Source organism: Rissa tridactyla, chromosome 19 (genome assembly GCF_028500815.1).
Source record: "Rissa tridactyla isolate bRisTri1 chromosome 19, bRisTri1.patW.cur.20221130, whole genome shotgun sequence".
Classification (NCBI taxonomy): domain Eukaryota; kingdom Metazoa; phylum Chordata; class Aves; order Charadriiformes; family Laridae; genus Rissa; species Rissa tridactyla.
Window position 1 is genome coordinate 3,453,949 of NC_071484.1, and position 16,166 is coordinate 3,470,114.

Consider the following 16,166-nt stretch of genomic DNA (forward strand, 5'->3'; position numbering starts at 1 on the left):
GTATAAAGATCCAGGATTTATCGCCCCAGCACTAAGACTCAAGTCCTTGCTTGCGCTAAGCGGCTGCATACCTGGAAAGGCAGGAAATCAGTAAGTAAAGCCCAGTAAATATTCTTATTTCCAGACTGGGATTGGGGGGGACGAAGGGATGGATTTGGGTATGGCCACAGGGAATAGTAACAGAGCCGCAAATAAAGCCATGAGCCTCTAAACCACAAATAAATTCCCTTCGCCCCAAAGCCTGTCTCAAAGCCGATGCACGGGTCTCACCATCACACCAAGGCGAGTCTGCCCAACTCCACGTCTATTTTTTTATTGCTGGGAAAAGCGCTTTTTATTGCCAGGAAAAGTAAGACAGAGGCTGCCCTGAGCTGGGAGACGTGGAACGACCTTCTCTTTAGCTTTACTTCTATTCTTCTCCAGCTGGAGGATCGTTTCATTTATGTTTCATGGTGTAAAACACACGGTTTCGGATCTCAAGAACTAGCCGGCCTTAGTCCCCTGGGTGACGCCCATGGGCTTTTCCACCGTTTGCTCTTATTTCTTGAAGGAGCAGCACGTGCCTGCCCCAGATGTAGAGATTTAGTAGGAAAAAAACCCGAGACTTAGTCAGGGGTCTGAATAAAAGATGCCCATTCAGGGCTTGAGAAGGTGGGTGATGCCTGGCTGGTCCCTGCAGGGTAATTCGAGGAGGCAGTAACATGTGTATGCTGTAATGGTCATAATTAGGTTAAAAAATGACTTTATGGAGTGGGGGGATTGGGGCGGGCAGCATCGCCCGGGGAGCTGAGTGCTGCTCCAGGCAGGCGGCTTGAAGAGCCTCCGGGTCTCCTGGGTAAAGGTGTCTCAGCCCGTGGTATAATTTGAAACCAGTTACGGAACCCCTGGCCCCAAGCAGAAACATGCCCTTCCCTCTCCCAGCACCAAAACTCCATCAAAACCTGCAGAAGAGGGAACACACTCCAGCTAAAAATCCCCCCCAATCTGTTTTTCTTGTCATCCTTCTATAGCTTCCCTGCCTGGAAGGAGGGATTTGGAGAGCGATGGGTTTTTTTCCCTCTCTCTCTCTCTCTCAGCTGGCTGTCTCCCTGATAGGAAATCTAATTTTTTAATAAAAATAATGAAATAGTTAATGCTGGCAATGCTGGGGAAGATTTACAGCAGCTGTCTTAAAAGTCTCCAGCGTTTACACTATTTCTATCTTAAAACAAAGTCCTGGAGATCCTCGCTGCAGGCTCCAGCTCCCAGCCACGTTCCCAAATCTTGCTGAAACCAGAATGTTTAAAGAAGACAAATCTTTCCAATTACTGCTCCTGCTGCCGGGCGAGTTCGATTCGAGGAGGTGTCGCCAAACTCTTCCGGCGTCAGGCGGCCGCACCGCACAACACGATCCCCTGCCTGTTCATGGGGCATGCAAAGTGCTGCGGAAACGGCTGGCGATGCCCTTCTCGATGGCCGACCTCGGCATCTCCCCCGTCAGCTTCACTCCGGAGCTGACGTGGTCTCACTAAGAGGGGGGCGCTGATTCTGCTGGAGGTATTTTTCATGCCTGACAATTTATGAAACAAAAATCCTGCTCTTCTGCTGCTGAGAAAAGAAAGGAGAGGGCCTCGCTCGAAGGAGAAGCTGGGGATGGAAACGCAAGACCCCAACACGGGACCTTCTGTTCCGACATAGAATCACTGAATCATAAAAACATGGAAGCACAGAATCATATGTGACAGTGCGCTCCCCCTCCCCAGGCGCCAACCTGATCTTCATCTCCCGTTGCCCAAGCGACTTCCAACCATGGTGGTGACAATGGCCGCTTCTAGGCATGATGGCTTCATCCGGGGCACAACGTGGTTTCGAGGAGACAGATAACAACTCAGTAGCCAAGGGCTAACTGGAGCAATGCTGGTATTGTGGTCAATAGCTAAATATGACCAACACAGGTCAATCATCTCACCTCCATAAACAGTGAACAGCCCAAGGGCCCTTTGAGCTCTCCTGCACGGCAACGGGGTGCACGCCAGCATCTCCCCTTGAGCTGGGATGCCGCTCAAGGTTACTTCTTGAGATTTGGAGATGCCTTGCCACAACAGATCCTCAGTAAGTGACTAATAGCACGCTAAACTTTGAAATCTTAGCTAAGTGACAAAAAGGATGGATTGCGCATATGTAGCCCTTTAGACATAAGCCGTTAGAATCATAGAATCATAGAATTGCCCAGGTTGGAAGGGACCTTTCAGATCATCGAGTCCAACCATCAACATAACTCTGAAAAAACCCATCACTAAACCATAGACGAAACCAACCACCAAACCGTTGACCAAGTCTGCGACAAGGATTGGATCCAGCCGCACTGTGACTCCTAGAAAGCCAGGGGGTCCTTTCTGAACCTCGACTCAACGGGAGGGTCTCCCTGACAGCTCTCTCTGACCCTGTAAATAACAGTAAATGCAGTAAATAACCAAGTGTGCCTTGCCTTCCCGAATCTTGTTAAAACACTGTCGCATTTACTATCAAACTTCGTTAAATCCCTGTTTTGTATCAATAAATGTACTGCTGCTTCTCTCTCTGAGTGAAGTCCGTCAATCCATATGCGACATCATAGAATCATAGACTGGTTTGGGTTGGAAGGGACCATGAAAGGCCATCTACTCCCACCTGCCTGCAATGAGCAGGGACATCTTCCACTAGATCAGGTTGCTCAGAGCCCCGTCCAACCTGACCTTCAACATTTCCAGGGATGGGGCACCTCCAATCTCTCGGGGCAACCTGGGTCAGTGTTTCACGTAAAAAATTTCTTCCTTATACCTAGTCTAACATGGGACCCTCTGCTCCATCACTGCCTTCCTCCATGAGCTTTGCCAAATCACTTGTCCTCCCTGGAGTAGCCCAGCACCTCCGAGCTGCCTGCCCGGTGCTGGCACGGGGACGGCTCCTGTCTGCAGCCACTGTGGGGGATGACCAGCCACTGGCCCCAAGCCCAGGGCCGTACCCAGACCCCACTGCCAACGGCAGCCACGGCCACGGGGCTGACCCCAGCGGCGCCACCTCGGCGTGTGGACACCCCTAGAGTGCTTCAGGAGATGCCCCCGGAGCGGGGATGGATAAGGCACTCAATGCCCAGTAATTACTGCCAACAGGAATGAATCAGTTTTCCATCCTTCCAGATTCTTTTCCTCGCAGCATGTCCCACGGAAGCAACGCTGAGTGCTGCTGCTTTTCCCTTGGGGTGACAGAAAGGAGCTGTGGAGTGAGGCGAGGACGTTGGGGACACATGGAAAGGTTTCTGTCAAGGGAACGGGCATGAAAAATGACCATGATGGGTTTCCAAGCCCGTTTCTCCTTTGGACTTCAGCAGCTGCTGCCTCAGCCCCCGAAGAGCCCTTTGCCTTGGCCATTACGAAGGTGTAACACTCCAAAGGAGGTCCTTGAGCGCTAATAAAGCCGCTCATTTTCTCCAGCCCCTCGGACTGCCCACAAGACACAAACTGGCAACAGCGAAACATTTCTCTGCTTTAACTGAGAAGTTTCCACCTGGCGCTCGCCCACCGGGAACCCACACCGTTCGTTATCTCCTGCATGATTACGCACAAGCGCGCCGTAATGAAGGAGGGAAGATCTGCATCCAGCCTCGCTGAAATGCACCATCTTCAGGTGTATTTTGGTCCCCAGCGGCCACGGAGAGATGCCTTAACGATACATTTGGTGGTGAATTCCTCGTGTTGCTCTGAGCCGAAGCGTAACGACTGCGGCTCTGATTTCCACGGAGGAGTTTAATCAGAGCAAAGCCTCCAACAGCTCGTGTTCGCTTTCCTCAACTTGATTTATATCTCATTTGAGGGTGGATGCAAGAGCAGGGAGGAAAATGAGAGAGGCAATGAGGCAGGAGGGCTAGGACTGAAAGCACTGAGGCCAAGCTGGGGGAAAACATTATTCCTCTGGCTGCCTTTCCATATGCCTAATCAGGATTCGGGTCTAATGACGCAACGTCACATCTCATCCATCCACACCGCGACGACGAGCCACCGCTGGGACTCGGGGAGGGTGATGCAGCCTGAGCCAGGAGCATCCCACCGCAGTTTGTAATAAATAACGCGACTATTGCTGTGTTACCTGACAGGATTCACGCTGATCTACGTAATGAAACACTCTCCTCTCGTCTCTTTTCATATCCTTGGAACGTTGAGAGCCTTTTGGCAAAAAGCATCCTTTCTCAGAGGGTTGGAAGGTACCCAACACATTAAGCGACGGCCACAGCTGAACCATAACCATGGAAGAGGAAGGCAGGGAAATTATCGGGGATGAAGTCCCTTCTGTGGCCAAAATTACAAGGATTATGGGCAACACACGAGAAGCAGCGCTGAAAAAGCTGCCCTCATCCCCACCGATTTGAAGCAAAGCATAAAATTAGCTGTTAACGATGAAGATGACTCTCAAGGGGCATGGGTACATAGAAGTAACCTTTCATACGGACACACTGGAGGACTCCTGGTGTGTAAATGAAATTTAGGACTTACCCTTTGCTCTTGGGTGGCCACAAAGGTCTGGAATCCAGGGGCCACCCCGAAGCCCAGCTCCTGGACGAAAGGCGGCTCAGACTGGCTGTGGATCTGGACTTTGACTCCGGCCTCGAACGTCGTCTCCTCTGGAAGAAGAAGGGGGGAGGTTAGCGGGCTGGGGTGGGTGGGATGGTGTCTGCCAGCACGGGCACGTTTGTCCCTCCGTGGAAAATTATCTCCGGTCAATCCGTGCTGCTCAAAAGCAGGAGATAAACAGTTGGGAGTGCTCCAACCTGGACGATGAGATTTGTGGTCATCAAGGAAGGAACCCCAGCAGCAGCGATTGCCGTTGAGCAGAGTGGACCCGGGACTCAGCCCCAATCCCCCCATCGGGTCCAAGAGCATCTCCAGGCCCCTGGTCCTTACACCCTCCCTGTAACGCAGAGCTGCATGATCTCACCAGCTTGGTCTGTACAGGAGGTGACACCTACTTTCTAGCTGCTATTTAGTTACAGCATTTTAAATACATTCCCATATTACTAAAACAAACAAACTCCTCTTTCCCCCAAACAGAGACGTTTCTACTGTCCGTAAGGTGCCGAAAGCATGGGTGCGCCCTGCATCCACTGCCCCAACTGTGACACAGCCCGAGGCCACTTGTGAGACAACATAAGCAATTAAATAACGAAAAAAGTGTTTTAAATTCAAAGAAGCTCATGGTTTTGGCAGCTGAAGTGGCTCCAAGCTGGACAAAGGCATTTGCAGCACATGGGCGCAGACACCGAGTTACGGGTGATGCGAGGTTTCCACATCCCAAATCTGTGCTGAATACCAAGTAACTCGAGGTCAGTCCCCCTCTTCCACCAGAAGCTAAAACCAGCCCAAAAAAGACTTAAAAGAAGAATTAATGGGATGCAAATCAGAGCCGAGTACGATACGTGAGCACTTTGGGCTCCTCTATCACACAGGCATCTTCACGCAGCTGGGGCGCGTAACCTCCCTCTCTTCGGCATTGCTGCCACGGTCTCACTTCCCAACAAACTAGAGGGAGCATATGGGACTACGGGGCGGGGGCCTCATTTGCAAAGGAAGTTCTTAACTACGCATAATTTGGCCGAAAAACTGAGTTACCCGCTAATATGAATCCACGCCTGCGGCCCGCAATGCCACCTCTACATCTAAAGAGCTTCTGCTGAACGACGAGTCACTCCTTTATTTTCTTTGCTTACTACGCCTTGATTTTCCTACTGCTTTATTCCGCGTTTCGTCTTTTTAGCAGCGCTGTATTCAATCCAAAGCCCTGGTAGAAACCCAGCACCAAGGAATCACGGCCGCAGAGCTGTTACACCAAGGGCCGCGCAAAGATTTGCAGCAGAAGACACCAGAGCACGGGGTGATACGGGCAGAGGAGAAGAACTAGGGAGGAATAAGGTGATAGTGGAGGACATGAGGTTTACGGATGTCAGGAACCCACCACTTCGGAGGATGCAACTCTGCTGACTCACTTGGGCAGCAAAGGGATCAGCCGCCTTCTCCCAAGAGGACTTTCTTGGACCCTGCTCACCTGGTAGCCCCCAAGACAAACGAAGCCTTGGATCTGCATGGATTTGTCAGGCTAAACGAGAGCATCCACGGTGCTCAGATCTACGTCCTTCACAGCTAACCGTCCTCTGAGGTTCAACACTCGGCCATGGCGCTGAACCTCAACACTGACCAAGATTTGGTCCAAGAAGGTTGGAACAGAGATCTCTGGAGACCTCTGGCCAGACACGCGGCCGTCACCTTCACCCCCTACTGAGCAAACAATCCCTCCTTGCCAACAACAAACCAAACCACACGTTTTCATTGAGCTTTTGGGAACAAACAACATTTAAAAAGCCCCACTCTGTCAGCGAGGCTGCTTTACGTGGTGGCTCGGTAAAAATTCATGCGCTGCACCTGCAGTGACGCGTCTACCAGCAGCATCTCCACATCTCAAGCATTCGATCTCGGCAGGCTTTGCAGACCACCCAGCTGGAGCAGGCTTTTAAAGCCCAGCTTTTCCATCTAAGGCGCAGGAAAACAATTTGGAGAGAAACAGCATTTATTAAAGCACTCACCTTCCCAGGCCTCGCCTACTTCTGTGCAATTCTGGGATGGTGGAGAGCTCTCTCCATGCGCTTGGTCGGGGCTCAGCTCCAACCAGTTGGGAGTGGGACTTTTAATCAGTCAGAAGGTGTACTGGTCTGCAAGGCTCACTCTTGAACACACCCTCCCATCGACCGATGCCTCCGGTGCCCGCGCTAATCTGCCTGTCTGGGCATTGTCTCGGCGACGCTCCACGCAAGCTAATTATTTAGTTTTGCCTCCTTGCGACAAAAGTGCTTTTGGTATGTAAATAATGCCAAGATTTCGGGCAGGGAGCACTGCTATTGCATGGGGTGGCACGTGGCGGATGCGGAGCTTGAGCGCGTCTCCTCTGAATCCCACGTTGGTGGGATACGGGCACAGAGACTATGAGTTTATTTGGGCTTTTCCCTACACTGGACGCCCCCAGGGCGCGATGGCATTGACCATCCTTGCTCTCGGCCTCCGCTTCTGCTCCAGACCCGATGACCATGACCCAAATCACTCCCCACCACCTTCCCACGATGGAGGACATTGCGAGCAACACGACCCTGTTACTGGGACCCACCGTGACAAAAACCTGCCTTGCCCAGCCATACTTGGGCCCCCTTGCTCCAAGAGGTGTCAGACGGGCATTGACATGTCCAAGCTCTCTCGTTGTCTGCTCAAGCCCTGCATCTGTCCACCCACAGGGGTCTCACTTGAGGGTCTCCTCCCTCCCAACACCTCCCCAGCACTGACTCTCCCAAACACCCCAGCGCTGAGGGTCAAGCCAGCTTTCCCCAAAACTTTCGGCAATGCAGGCTGTCCCCATCCAACCTCATCGCTGCTCAACAGCACCCCAGCAGCCCCGGGCTCCACAGACAATTCGGCACACAGGGGTGCCCCATGGGCCAACGCACACCCGAACGGGTTCAAACCCTCTCCCGAACACCCACCAACTCCTCCAATTTCAATCCCGATCCTGTTTATTCCCACGTGACGCCCACTCCTACCAATCCCACCCGGCTCCATCGCTTTCCCTGGTGTTGATCCCCTTCCAACACTTCAGAAGAGATACCATATGCTTCCTTCAGTAATTACCTGACAAGCTGGAGGAGAGAGCTTCTATTTAGTGTAACTTGTTGGGCAACGGGAACTGTTTTGTCGAAACATGTTCCATCTGAAATTATTCTGCCCGTTTCTGCACCTGCCCCGGGTCTGTTCAGCTCTGACTTAATTCCCCTTATTTCCTATGACCGGGCGCTGGGCCCGGCTCCGTCTGCGGGTAAAACCCTGCCCACCCGTATCAAGCAGACACGATACAGCCTGCAGGGATCCATAAGGGACTTAAAAGCAGCGGGGTCTGTAATTTGAAGTAGAAAATCCTGGCATGTAGCCAGCGGTAATCACGGGCGGGAAGGGGGAAGGCGTCTTCTATGCCGCAGAAGAAACTTTGGTTTTCAGACACACCAGTAATTAATTTTCATCATCGATAATAACAAGAGCAGCAAAATAAACAGTGGAGGTTTTTTTTCTCCGAAAAGTTGCCAAAAGCCAGGCGGCGTTCATTGTCTTTCCTGCAAGAAACACCTGCGAGGACGAAAACTATAAACACGAAACTGGCCTTGAAAAACAGACGCTTCTCCTCAAAATTCATTTCCCGCAAAATAGCAAAATGGGGGTTTGGTTCGTCCCATTTGGTTTTTAAACTAGTTTCGCGATGTTGCCCAAGCCCAGACCTTCATTCCGTCCCCAATCCCACTTTCCAGAGGGCGGCGCCTGTAAATACGTTTCTTAGTGCATCCCAGGTCGAGAACAGAGCAAAAACTCCTTGACGGTTGCACTTTTTGAACACGTGAAGGTACATTACGGTACACAGGACAGTGTTTCCAAACAAATCCTGAGCTGCTCTTTTCACTGAAGGATTAGAGTAGCGTTAATTAAATTGGGGATTAATCCAGCATGTGCTGCAAGCTGGCTGCAGCGTATTATTTGTTGCAGATTGCACCGCTTTCTATTTCTGGCGTTGGCTTGCCATGACTTCGTCGGGGCTTTCTGCTTAGAGCATCGCTCGAAAAGCTTAATAAAGCTCCGGCTGACTGTACGCTGGGGTGCGGGCTACGAAGTTCATCCCCGTGAATATGCAAGAAGCTGCAATTAAAACAAGAAATGCTGCCAAAGGCACGGAGCTACCCTTCTCCCCCTGCCTCATTATGTCCAACCTGATCCACTTCTCTCTGGCAATTAACATCTGAAGCTGTGCTCAGCATTAATTTATTGGGAATTGAAGACACTGCCCGAGTCACGGGTCGTTCCTAGCTGGAGCCGTCACCTGCCAGCTCTGCCGGAGGCACCGGCAGCTCCGTGGGAGACGCTCATGCTCAGAGGCAACCAAAACAGATCCCACACGGCCCCATCTGAGAAAAGTAGACGGTATTTTCTCAGCTGGCTCACTTTATGACTGTATTAGAAATAAACCTGAAGGTTTATTTTGGGTAATAAGCCTTCTCCCACGCTCTGCAGAAGTGAGCATAGAGCTGGGAGGTTTGGTTTCTCCCCAGACACTCGTCGTCCTTTGCCTCAGTTTCCCCATCTGTAAAACGGGAGCGCTCTTGGTACTGAATTCATTGGGCTGGAAGGGTCACCCACGTGTCTTCTACGCTCTGCAAAGTGCAGTTCGACAGCGCGGCGTATCACCGGGGCCCAAAGACAGGGACTATCTCATGGGGACAGGGCTACGGGCAGCACCAAGCACAACACCTGGAAGGACGCACAGACGTTCGTGCCATGAAGGGTACGTTGAGACCACGGTTCCTTGTCCTCCTCAGGGAGGAAGGCTCCCCAGGAGCAGGGGGGTCGCCGCAGCAGCACAGACGTGCCCAGAAGACGCTGTGAGACGTCGAAGTTCATCTCTAGTTTTTACAGCATCCTTTGCTCAGTATCGCCATGGAAACGACGCGCATCGGAGCAAACGCTTCTCCACCTCCCGTGTCGGCCCCCGGGGTGGGTTGGCAGATCCGGCACCGGGGCCGAGCACCCCGAGTTGCTCTGGGTGTGCAAAACAACATGGCCACGGCCCCATTCACACCACCCCAGTGAGCCCCCAAATCCCTCCTGCATCCCTGCTGCACGCCTCCCATTTAGCTCAGCAGCAGGTGGGACCTGGCTGCGTGTCCTCACATCACCCCCGGGGTCTGCACCCGCAGCTCGGCACCTCCTGAGCACGGCAAGCTCATCACACCAGTGGGGCAGCCAGGACCCGCAGCAACCCAGAGGATGTGCCTTGTGGTCCCAGGCTCGGGGAAGTCAATCGCCGCTTCAACCAGGCTGTATCTGTGCAGAAAGCTTAAACAAATGCCTAACCTTCAAATTTTTCATAGGCAAAAATTCATAGACGAAAAAAAACACCCCAAATCGCCATGGAAACATAACTGTAAGAAAGCAGGACCGGCAAGCCTACCCTGAAAAAACCCCAGAATTCTAAAGAAACCAGTTTAACGCCCGCGAAACCAGTTTCGCTCCCCTGCGTGCGCTCTCATCTCTATGGAAGCGTCATGTTTCGCTTCACTTAAAGTTGCTTGGTAACAGGATTAAGCGAAGGCGAAATAAAAGTATTCACGGCAGGGTTCGGGGAGGTTTGAGAGCGCCCGTTTGACAGGCAACAGAGGCGACGCAACTTTCCCCACTAAAAAAAAAACCCCTCGCTCCAAATTTGCCCCGTGTATTTCGTTATTGCGGGCCGTGCTTCGGCTGCTGTTTTGGGAGCAATCAGGGATGACGAATTTCCCCACGGATGAAAATGAGACGTCAAAGCACCGGTGCTGGCAGCGGCTGGGGAAAAGACCGTGCGTCCTGCTCGGATGCGGCAGGAGCGAGAGTCCCAGCGGGGCTGTGCGGAGCCCGCGTGAGCCCAGCCTGGCTGCTCACCTGCCTTTAAGAGGGACAAATTAAATGTAGAGAAGCCCCCGTGCAAGGGTGGCCGGGGGAGTGGGGAGCCTGTCGTGGTCTCGTCCGGCTGGCCAGGCTTCGGAGAGGTCCGGCTGCTGCTGGGTGTGTGGTAGGGCCAGCGCCGGCCCAAGGGAACGGGGATACGTTGATGCTGGAGAAGACAAAAATGTCCCCCAAAGCGGCTGGAGAAGAGTCCCTCTTGCGGAAGAGGGGAAAAGCTCACTAACTGCTTTCCAGGAGGTGGACGTTGCATTTAGAGTGGGGGTGACAGGACGGAAAGTTTTATTATCTACAGGTTACGGCCCTAAAGTCTCCTGGATGGAGACCACCCAGCCCTCTATTCTTAAGGACAGGTCCCTCAACCTTGTCCCCTTTGGCTGGGAGCCCAAAAGGCAGGACATCACCTCCAAGGCTCTTCCCCTTTGGAGCACACCAAGGCATGCTGGTTTTTCTCTCCAACGTGCTCTGCTTGCCACGGTCCATGCTGGGGTCTCATGGATGCTGCAGTGACACCCCCGGGGCCCCCGCTGCTGCTGGAGGACTCGCTGCTGACAGCACCAAGACAAGCTCCAGGCAAGCCCGGTGCCCAGCTCTGGACACCAAAATCTGTTTTCAGGCTCCTCCTTTCACCGAAGGGGCGGGAGTGATTCATCCCATCCCAGGGAGATGTCTACAGCAGGATGAGTCACGGCCAAGGTGTTGCAACTTCCCTCCACCGAGCCAAAGCAACTCCTTAATCTCCGTAAGGAGCTACGACAGGATCCGATAAGCACAACCGAGCCCCAACGGCAAATTCAGGCATTCCCTTTTCAAAGCTGAGGAATCCGTAAAGGTAACCAGCTTCTCTCTCTAGAAACCCTTCCCCGTTGGCGATGAAATCAAACCTTGCTGCTTCAAAGCGCTGCTGACAACCTGCAACAGGGACTTCATGTTCCCTTGGTCCCTTGGAATAATCAGTGTTGGGATGAAACGGGGAGAAAAAGGATCATTTCCTGGTGGACCAACTCCTTCTCTCTCACAGAGGTGGGAAGTGATCTGAGACACCACAACAATCACCCAGGAGCTGGACAACCCAGGTAGATGTGGCTCCAGCACGTCAATGATGATCTCAAGGCTACAGGAGGCTTCGATGGTGACGGAGAGCAGACGAAGAGCGGCAGAGAAGCACCGTGTGACAAGTTTCCCTATAGCAAGTCATCAGGTATTTCGTGTGCGAGGTTAAAGATTCATTCTGGGAACACAAAACCAAAAGCACCTGAACGAGCTACCAGCATGAAAGGCCACCAGCTTGTGTTAAAGGCAAGTGAGGTAGTGATGTTAGTTACAGAGGTAAATCAATTCTTCCTCTTAATTTCTTGGGATACGGTCAGAGTTATTTCAGAGGGGGTTTTTTTCCCCCTTTTTCTTTTATTTTTAATGAAAGAATACTTAGAAAACCTCATCTCTTGGCTCTTGGGGCTGTGACTGGAGCATGGAGGGCTGCTTCCCAGCCTTGACCGTGACGTGAAGGGGATGGGAGCACTGCTGTCACCCAGCTGTCACCATGAAATGACACCTCTTGTTTGCTGTTCCTCTTTGCTTTGGTGAGAAACAACGGCAAGAAGGGATTTGAATGAAGAGAAGAAGGGAAGAAGGGAAGGGGGAAGAGGAGAGGGAGAGGGAGAGGGAGAGGGAGAGGGAGAGGGAGAGGGAGAGGGAGAGGGAGAGGGAGAGGGAGAGGGAGAGGGAGAGGGAGAGGGAGAGGGAGAGGGAGAGGGAGAGGGAGAGGGAGAGGGAGAGGGAGAGGGAGGGGAGAGGGGAGGGGAGGGGAGGGGAGGGGAGGGGAGGGGAGGGGAGGGGAGGGGAGGGGAGGGGAGGGGAGGGGAGGGGAGGGGAGGAGAGGAGAGGAGAGGAGAGGAGAGGAGAGGAGAGGAGAGGAGAGGAGAGGAGAGGAGAGGAGAGGAGAGGAGAGGAGAGGAGAGGAGAGGAGAGGAGAGGAGAGGAGAGGAGAGGAGAGGAGAGGAGAGGAGAGGAGAGGAGAGGAGAGGAGAGAAGAGGAGAGAAGAGGAGAGAAGAGGAGAGAAGAGAAGAGAAGAGAAGAGAAGAGAAGAGAAGAGAAGAGAAGAGAAGAGAAGAGAAGAGAAGAGAAGAGAAGAGAAGAGAAGAGAAGAGAAGAGAAGAGAAGAGAAGAGAAGAGAAGAGAGAACCTCTGCCTACAGAGCCTGCAAGAGGGCAGCTGAAAGGGAGATTTGGGAAGGGCAGGAGATGGACCTTGTGTCCTCCTCTCTGTTCCCATGGCCCAAAGGCTGGAAAAGCAGCAGCAGAGCCTCTGCCGTAAAGCCCCGAGGGATGAAGGCAGAGAGGGGATGTCTCACCTGGCACCGCTGGGATTTAACCACTGTGCGATTCCTACAGCGTACACCGGGATAATATATATGGGATATAAACCCCAAAACACAAGCTAACGCTCCGGGATATAAGGCAACAACTACACCTAGCTGGGACCCAAAGCTCTCCTACCAGCAATTAATTACTTAATCCCCCATTAAGCATTTATTGGGGTGTCTTCTAGTTAATTATCCCGTCACGGTGCTGGAAGAGGCAGGAGACAGGGCATGATCGAGCTCCTTCACTCCCAAAGCCAAGCCGGGAGCGGAGGTTTTCCCCTGCTCGCTCCATCCCGAGCTCCCGGCAAAGCGCAGCCGCGACTCATTACTCACCAAGTAACAGAAGGTGTTATAACAAACTACATTAAGCATATCCGCTATTTTTAGTTAAGCATATTGCATTTGCATACTAAATCTGAGGGGCCATATGTCTCAACGTATATTATTAAAATGCTTCTTACATAATATAGGGGGCAGGAGAAACCGGCAGGTCTCCAGCTAGCCGAGCCCAGAGCTGTTAAAGCGGTTTTGCTGGACGGCGAGGAGCCAGCAAATGAATATTTCAGTTCCTTCCTTCTCTCCTATTAAGCTTAAGCTTTAATCATTAAAGTGGGGGGGGGGGGGAAAAGTGTCTCGTAACCTGCTTTACTGGCGGGGTCATGCCAGGGCAGGGAGGGATGCTCCTGCCAGGTTACGCTGCTTATACGATCGCTTCTTGGCGGGGAAGGAAAATAAAATCCCTTCCCACCTCGGCATCCTTTGGGAATCGCGGGTGGGCGACCAAAAAATCAGGGAGGAGAGCCAAAAAATCAGGGGGTTGGTCAGAGCCACGCCAGTTATCTGCCCCCTCCCTGGGAGCTGCTGCCAGAAATATGGAGCAAGGAAGGGAGAGATATTCCCTCTGGAAGGGAGAAATATTCCCTGAATCCAGAGCCGGGGGTGCCGGGCCCCCCCCACCCCACCCCCCCCAGGCGACCCATCTGCCCACATTCGCTTCAGCAAGCTGCTGCCACCGCAGGGAGAGAAATGATTCAAAAAAAATTCAATAAAACCAAGAAAGGACATGTCTTACAGGCGCAGAAGTGGTTCTCGCACATCCCTCCCCCCCCACTGCCCCCAGGAGCCCAGCCGCTTCCCCCAGAACATCTTGAAATATTAAACGGTGAAAGAGCTGCTGCTAATTTTGGCTGGTAGCAGAACCCGATGGAAGCAGAGTCCCTAGGGCCGAGGCCGGCTCCTGGCTCTGCTGCTGCCCCTTTCCGTGCGGACGGATGGATGGAAGGGACCAGGATGCCTGGGAGGCTGAGCCCTGGGTCCCGCCCGCCTTTGGCATTGACGAAAGGGAGATGTCATCTCCACGAACTTGGTAGAGTAGTCAGCAGGATGTGGTTTCTCAAACTACAAGTCCAGAGGTGCCAGGGAGATCTTCCAGCTCTGAGCATCACTGGTCCCCAGGAAGCTCCTCTACATCCCGACACCTCTCCGGGAATGTGGGTCCCATGAGAAGCCATGATAGTCCCAAAGTGAGACAGAAGAAGAAGAAGATTGGGGTGGGTCATCACCCGGGATGGTGGGTCACCACCCCAAGATGGTGGGTCACCATCCCAAGCGGTGATCCCGTCACCACCACCACCCTGACCTGCGGTGAGAGCCTCCCGTGGGACTGCAAGGTCCATGCAGGTCATCAGACCGAGCTGTGCCAGGTCCAGCTCCTCTGCAGGATCTGTGCTTGAATTTTCCAGCCTGGAGGATGCTGTAGAGCTCACGCTGGTCCAGCACCCCCAGCAGATAACCAGGATTTGCTCCTGCTGGGCCTTTATCCTGCAAGGAGAAGACTTCCCTCTTGAGCCAAGCTCGTGCCTCCTCATCGCCCGCACGCTTTTCTCATTCTGCAGCCACTCCAATGAGTAATAACCTCTTACAACTATTTATTTTCTCCTGGTCCCTCTCCAGGCCATGTTGCCGGAGGCCAAAGCCCAGATGTCCCCGCAGGCAGGAGCTCCGGAGCGGGTCCCATTGGCTTTTGTACCCTTTTGGAGAAAAGCAATTTCTCTCTGAACGCAAAGCCGGGCCGGATGGGAAAGCTTTGGAGTTAGCCTGTAATTAAATAAAATCAGCGGCGGTACAAGGACGTTTGAAGACAGGCGGCGGGCAGAGAGGTTTTCACCATTTCGAGAAACCTTGACTCCGTGCCCTGCCTGAATTGCACCGACAGCTGCGGATACGTCTATTTAATTTGCATCGCCTGTAAATGTCAGTGTTTTGAGTGATGGAATTTCAAAACGCTTCGGTGAACTCGGCAACTAAGTAAACACTTATTTTAATGGAAAAGGATGCTCCTCAGACGCCGTTTGCGATTGCAAAATACCAGGAAAAAGCTACTCTAGCAGAGTGTGTGTGTGGGGGGAAAATCCAAGTATTTTAGTTACGTCGCGGAGAGAAATGCTCCTCCTGCTCGCGCACTTGAGATTCCGAACAGTTGTCCAGGAAGGACCAAGACAGACCTGAAACAGGTGATCTTTCTAGAGGTGGAGATAAAAAAAAGGAAAAACTAGAAAAGAAACCCCAACACCCTGATCAAACTCAGCGATACCAGTGCGTAGGCCTTGGTCTTGCATCCAAAGAGAAGCTTCAACAACCGAGATGCAGGATATTTTAAGGAGATTTAGGTTTTCCCACACATTTCCCCAAGAAGTTTGAATTCCTACATGTTTGCTTAGAAAACACCTCGCACCTAGGAATTTTTACCCCTGGCAGCCAACCGGATTTTAGACCTTAATGGAAGAAAAAAAAGTCTGTGGGCCTGGGGAGAGGAGAATTTCCTACTGCCTGTTTGTTAGCTTATTTATGATATTATGATAAAATGGCCTATTTTATAGCCATTTTTTCAGGACTGGGGTTCCCAAAGCGGGGAGAGCGGGTGGTCGTGGGAGGTGATGCTCCCCCGGTGTCCCTTCTGCTCCTCCAATCTCAGCCTCCCACCCGCAGACCTTCCCGGGTGCCTTCACCACTCCCATCGTCCGCACGCCAAAACCGAACCCTTTTTTTGCACCAAGAAAGGATTTTCCTTCTCGACGTATGTCCCATCTTCAGCCCAAAGCATCGCTGCTTCCTCACGCGGCATCTCCCTTGGTCCCCCCAAAACCCCCGGAGTGTGTTCCCCGCCCCCCCCCCCCCCTCAGCCCTCTCTCCTCCCGCCATCCCCCAGCGCCGCAGATGGAGGATGCTATATATAAAAAATATTTGCATTGTGTTGTGGTGCGCTGCCCACGGT

At 52.6% G+C, this 16,166-nt stretch overlaps 2 protein-coding genes across 2 annotated transcripts in view; one reads left to right on the forward strand and one right to left on the reverse strand.

The window, feature by feature from the left end:
• The window catches only part of LOC128919412 (uncharacterized), a 171,393-nt gene that overhangs the window by 106,442 nt on the left and 48,785 nt on the right, over positions 1-16,166 (forward strand). The window lies entirely within an intron of this gene.
• The window catches only part of ASIC2 (acid sensing ion channel subunit 2), a 529,690-nt gene that overhangs the window by 20,006 nt on the left and 493,518 nt on the right, over positions 1-16,166 (reverse strand). The window contains exon 3 of the mRNA XM_054224735.1: positions 4,509-4,636. Within this exon, the coding sequence (XP_054080710.1) occupies positions 4,509-4,636 (128 nt within the window). The remainder of the gene's footprint in view (positions 1-4,508; positions 4,637-16,166) is intronic.